Here is a 6634-nt window from a genome sequence, read left to right on the forward strand (position 1 = left end):
TGTATCTTTATAGATCCACCATTACCATATCAACTCATAACTTTCAAAATATTCTTATGAATAAAAATAATAAAAACATTCTGATTTTTCAGCCATTTATAAAGGAATGCAGATTCCGTGATTTAGGATAAGTTAAGGCACCATCGGTTTAGTAAAAAACGAATTGCCACAAACAAATTTCTTAAACAAGCATCCAGCAGTTGAATGTTTAGATATTAAAACTTGATGTAAAGACAAGAATAAAAATACATAATTCAAAGATATGACATATAAATATGACTCGTTTTAAATTTAATGGAAAAGGCATCTAGTCATTCATCATACCATGCAGACAATATACACCATAATGGTGGTTTTTTATTCCTGAGTTTTGTTCTCGGTTCAAGTGGAAACACGGGACATCTATTCATCAACATTTTAAAAGGGACTGGATAATAAAGCCGTCAGTGTGTAGAAACTTCGATCAATCATTTCATTGTTGCTCCATTCTAATAAAATGCACTATCTTAGAACATTACATATAAGTGTAAGACACTGGCGGAAAACTTTTAAAAGAACGAGTGTTATACAAATGTATGTTGATATTCTGCTTATCTTATGTAGGGCGATTTAATTTCAAAGTTTTGGTTGAATTATCGATCCGGATGTAGCAGGAAGGACAACCAGGTTTATGAAATATTTCGTTTTCATTTGCTTACATTTCGAAAACATACTGGGTTTCATTTAGAGAATGAAGATTATCCCGAAAATTGAACGAAAGTCTCTTGGAAATCGAATCACAAAGGATGACGCTAAATGCGCAATTTGTCATTAGATTCTTCATTTGACTCCAAAAGTGTACAGCAATGCGCATGCGTCGCCCCGATTCCCCCCCTTTTTTGCATATTAGAACTCCAGTTAATGTTTGCATGCAGTATGCTCAAAGACTTCCGAAGTGTTGGGCGTTGGCTTTGTGCGCATGCGTCGTAATGATAAAGGCATACCGGAATTCAAACTTAACATTCTGCCCTTAGTTTTTGAAAGGCGCGAAGTGTGTGCGAAGTTGCCAAAGAAGTCAAATTCTAAAAATTGGAAGCCTTTTTTGTTTCTTTGTTTTTCAAACAGCATGGAGATGCCTGGGTTGAGAAGAGTTTACCTGTTATTTGTCGGCATAGCTGTATATTGCTGGTACCAAACTGAGGCACAAACTATTACAGGTAAGTTGCTTTACTTCCGAAATGCCACAATATCATTCCATATAACATGTATAATGACCGTCTTCATCATAATAATTGTCTTAATAGATATATTCGTACAAAGGTATATCATTAGCAGACTGTCCTCTAACATATATAACATAACGAGGTCAAACGTGAAGAAAAATATGCCCCAATAACATCACAGTAATCATGTAATAATCTGTTAAGAATGGCATATAATATATCGTAAAATCTCGAGACCATGACATTTTGAAACCATATGGCATGTGAAGAATACAATGTAAGTTCATTTCTAAATATTCTTTGGAAAACAGAATAAAACTTAATTATATTCTTATTCATCCATCTGATATATTATCTTCCTCTCTAAAATTGATCTTGTTTGAACTTCCGCCAGATTGTACTGTTCTTGTCATTTTATATTGGTATAGATTGTTTTTATATCTACTAATGCTGTATTTGCTTCTAAATAATTTAATATAATATTATGTTATAAATTCAATGTTCTTAAGTGTAATATTATTCGAATGTTTGCATCTATTAATGTTGCACTTGCTTCTAAAGAATTTTATATAATATTATGTTATAAAATCTATGTTCTTAAGTGTAATATGATAAGAATGTTTATGAATCTAATGCTGTACCTGCTTCTAAATAATTTGAACTAATATTATGTTATAAAATCAATGTTCTTTTGCATTGCGTCTAAAAACCTTTCAATGAAAGCGACAAACAAAAATCAAAATAACACTGAAAACAAAAAAATACCCCCAAGGAATTGTTTGAGATTAAAATGAGCAGTCACAACATTGAACGATTTACGAGTATCGAGGAAAAAAAAGATCGTTTGATAATTTCATATATTATAGTATTCTTAAATAAAATTATGTCAACTCCCAAAAACTAATACATTGTTCATCTTAACAAATCAAAGGTTGTGTATCAATTTGTTTTATTTGATTTGTCTAACCGAACGAGCCTAAGTACGCATTTCTTGATATCAAATATAAACACGACGACAATTTAATTGTTGCGGCGGTTACGTTCATTCTTATTCTAATTCAAATAATGTTACCCTTACATAAACTGGTATATTAAAAATGTATCTGTTTACTTTCTTATGTCACCCAGCAAGCAATATTAATCGATTGCCAACAAAAGTACAACAATAACCCGATGACTACATACAAATATATTCTAATTTCCTTCTTATTCTAACATACTTATTTGTTTTTTGAGGGGGGAATTCAAGCGACATGTGTCAACATCAAGTCCAAAAATTAATATTCTGCTCCTGAACAATTAAGTTACATGCCTCTCTTTGGCGCGTAAAAAAAATTACCGGATCATCGCCCACCCGTAGTTGGTCACGATATGAAAATGAAAGTAACCCTGATTGATTCTGAAGTTCGAAACAAAAACTTGACCAAACATTAAAACAATCTACATTGTAAGAAGGATGGATTCATGTCACAAACAGGAGTAATTAAGAAAGACTCTTAAAGAATGATAAGGATGAAGCCTTTCAAAGAAAACAAAGAGAGTATAGTTTCAATTTTGAACATTAATATACTATACATGAAGGAAATCATTAGCCTGTGCGTGTTATCCGAACGAATCGAGTACACTACTAATTTTTCAATAAGATGTGATTGATACAAGACACTTCAAAAATTATTCTCTATTGCATACATACCCATCGATTTCGAAATCTTATAATCAGTCCTTAACAACTAGTACACTTAAAAGTTATTCAACAAAGCCTCCATCAATTTATGTTTGTATTATCATATTCAGATCTATAATGTCACTTTTAATTCTTTGCTTTTAGATTATATTCAAAGATGCTCTCTATAGATTTTTTTAAACAAAGTATGCATTTTACGCCCTCGAACTCTCAGAATTATAAAAAGCCAACTTCAACACTGAATGATACGAAAAGGAAATATATTCCCATTGGTCAAAAACCGAGATAATGATAATTGCTAAACTTATTTGAAAAGTAATATAGAAAATAGTCCAGCAGATCAAACAATTTTTCAGGAAAATCCAAATATATGTTCGTGAATGCATAATACATACTACAAAGTAAAAGTTCAACCAAGCAACACATATTTTCGGATGAATTATCAGCTTTGATCAATGAGTTTTACCATTTATCTTGTTCCTTAACGGCATGGAAATATTGATTCCCCCTGCAAAAATTAATTGCGTCATTCACAATATCTCTTTTTTTTTTTTAGAAATGAGACTGAGGAAATGAACTATAATAGAATAATCATTCGTCATGATCATTAATGAGTCCCTTAAATAAATGAGCTGTTTTTATAGAAACCAATACATGATGTGGTCGCGAGATGCGGTCGTGGTACTTCTTAAGTATTGACAAGCATTATCATGATAAACATGATAAAGATATGAATGGTTCGTAAGTGCTTTTGCTTTCATCAAAACAACTTCATCAATAATCGATTCATGTCTTACAGATCTCTTACAAACATTTCAGATGACATGAAAGATTATTATACAACCATCCTAAAGTACTTCTTTCCCTATCATTTTATTAGATTTTATAAATATTGGAAATGATTTTGCTGGTGTATTCTTAAATGTTCATCAACGGAGCTTACGGAGGTATGCAAGTTATTATCAATCTTAGGCGCCCCATGCTATGTATCCGGTAATTGTGATGTTTTTTATAATTATGAAACGCAATATGTGTCATTGTAAATTGAAAGGCCAAATTATTTAAATTGAAATTACGTTCGAAACTAAACTTATTACAAACACAGTATACTATTAAAATATTGTTCAAAAATTGTTCACTAATGTGACGGCTCCAACGATTTCTTGCTCAGTAATGAACTAAATAATTCTCATTCAAACATCTTAATTTTTGTGCATAGGTCCCTACTTATATTTTTCATACTTTTTACGATTTGAAGTAGAACTTGCCAGAACCAGTAATCATATGATGCAACACTTTCCTTTTTTTTTTATAGATTTCTCCTAATACATTCAAAGTATCCTGTCCAACACTATCATTTCACGGTTTGCACGCTTTAAACACAAAAAGCCCAGATATAATTGAATAAATATAGTCGTTTCAACATTATTTTAACAAAAGGGAGAAAAATACCGCTTTAAAATAATTGTTGCATACGTATGAAAAACTTATATATATATTAAAAAATAATTTGATACAAAATTATTGTTTGCCTAGCAACATTTCAAGGGTGTAATAAGAAATAGGGAAGTGTGAAAAAAAAAATACTGAATTCTTTTCATTGATAACTGTCAGTATGATGTCTTCCATATCATGAGCTGAAACAAAGTTGTTAGCGGTTAGCGAAACAAGAATCTGTCATGCAATTTTTTCTCCAATATATCTATCTCGCTCATGATACTTTCGCTATATAATGTTGTATTGTTTGGAATGACAGAAGTCATACAGAAATAAATATTCAAGTTTTTCAAAAACACTAAAAGAAAAAAAAATCTTTGGAAAGGTTAATGAAATATATATGTATATAAATAAAATAAAAAAACTACGTGACACACATACTGCATCCTGAAAAAAAAATTGTGAAGAAAGTGAGTTCAAGTTAAATTTGCTTTCTTTAATCATGAAGTAATAATCCTTGGCTATTTTCCATATCATAATGCTTACAGTTTTAGTTTCCCTAGAAGTAAAAAATTAAAAAGTAATAATTTAATTTCATTTATTATATTTAGCACTAATAGGATAGATTACGATCGGTACACATTAAATCCGGTTCAAAGGGGGGAATCTTCAATAAAAAAATAAATATACATGGTACACTAATCGCAATCGCGATAAGCAGAATAACAAATATAATATCAAAATTTTACCCAGCAACAATTACACGATTATCATTCACAGATCATTGAATAAGATGCAGTGATCGATTTGTATTTATTTTCTCTCTCCTTTATATGTATGTCTTTTTTTCTTCTTTTCTTCCTTTGTCTATTTCTCCTGTTTGTTGTTGTTGGTGTGTGTGTTTGTTCAGCTTGGGGTCTGATGGGGGGGGGGGGGTTATGGGGCGGGAGAATGCTCAATATACATTCATTCTTTCAATTTGCGTAGTTACGATTTTTTTATCATTATTATTTGCTTTAGCTGCATACATTAATTGTTGAAATGTTATTTTTGCATAATTTCCGATTATGTCTCTGTTCTGATACAACTTGTCTCTGCTATGTTTATTACACTGTTATTTAATTTGTATCGCTGCAATTGTTTTACATTTCCTTGATTGTGTATATATGACATTTATTTGAATGAAAAATAAATATCACTACAAAACAAAATACAAATACCGTACATGTAACCCTCGTATGATCTCTTAGAAAAGGCCAAATATCTGAAAATTAAGATTATTATCACTATCATAGAGATGTAGTGAATGGCGCTTTTGAAAGAAAATAGGAAAATTCGAAAATACAGCTCATCAATTGTCGAATATCTAAATTGTTTATTCAAGTCATATTGTAAGCAAACTTCTACGTAAATATTATTTCTTCATTACCATTTACGATTTAAAGTTCTTGTAGATAGACATAGACATGACTTCCATAATTACCATTAGTTTGACGATCCTTAACCCTTTAAATAAACCGACTTATAGTATTTCATTATGAATATAATTATGAATGATACATTCTAATAGCGCCAAAATTAATCTGACACATTTCATCACATTTTCGTAACAGCATTATTAAATAAGTACTATGGTAAATAAGTTTCAATTTGTGTCATGAATATGCAATATTGTGTCATCTAACATATCTTTTTAATCCATTTTAACTCCAGGTTTAACTGCACATATTATGTAATTTTAATTTGTATCTTTATTCCTTATCTTAATAATTTCCATTATTTGTATATATTGGCGCTGTGTAAACATGTACAATTCAGTTTGTGACAGCCAATCACGTTTTTTTTTGCAATAAACCTGATTTGAATTTCTTTTTTTTCCCACCCAGACGTACGCCTCGTCAATGGCTCCAACAATGCTGAAGGAAGAGTGGAGGTCTTGTACGGTGGATCATGGGGAACAGTTTGTAGTCGTTATGGTTGGGATCTATTAGCTGCAAGGGTAGTCTGCAGAATGCTCGGCTTCGACGGGGCGTTGGCAGCGCCTGGTTCGGCTAGGTTTGGGCAGGGAACCGGTGATATTCTTTATGTCAGTTGTGAAGGAACAGAAGAAAGCCTGGCAGATTGCTATCTCGATCTGGAGTATGGAGCTTCCTACTGTAGACATAACGAAGTTGTGGGTGTCATATATTATTCACAAATGTCAGTCACAATCACGAGCGAATATATATTCGATTATACGAAACGTGATACAGCATTCTCTTCAAAGCATCCTCCATTTACTTGGCAACTCATTTGTGAAGATTGTTATTGA

The 6634-nt window shown here is 31.5% G+C and overlaps 1 protein-coding gene across 1 annotated transcript; it reads left to right on the forward strand.

Annotated features, from left to right (window-relative positions):
* The first annotated feature begins 948 nt into the window (after nt 1-948).
* LOC121424130 (deleted in malignant brain tumors 1 protein-like) lies at nt 949-6634 on the forward strand. The gene is made up of 2 exons (XM_041619729.1): nt 949-1196; nt 6210-6634. Exons 1-2 carry the CDS (start codon nt 959-961, stop codon nt 6632-6634), a joined length of 663 nt encoding a protein of 220 aa, XP_041475663.1. The 5' UTR covers nt 949-958.

Source organism: Lytechinus variegatus, chromosome 11 (assembly GCF_018143015.1).
Source record: "Lytechinus variegatus isolate NC3 chromosome 11, Lvar_3.0, whole genome shotgun sequence".
Lineage (NCBI taxonomy): Eukaryota > Metazoa > Echinodermata > Echinoidea > Temnopleuroida > Toxopneustidae > Lytechinus > Lytechinus variegatus.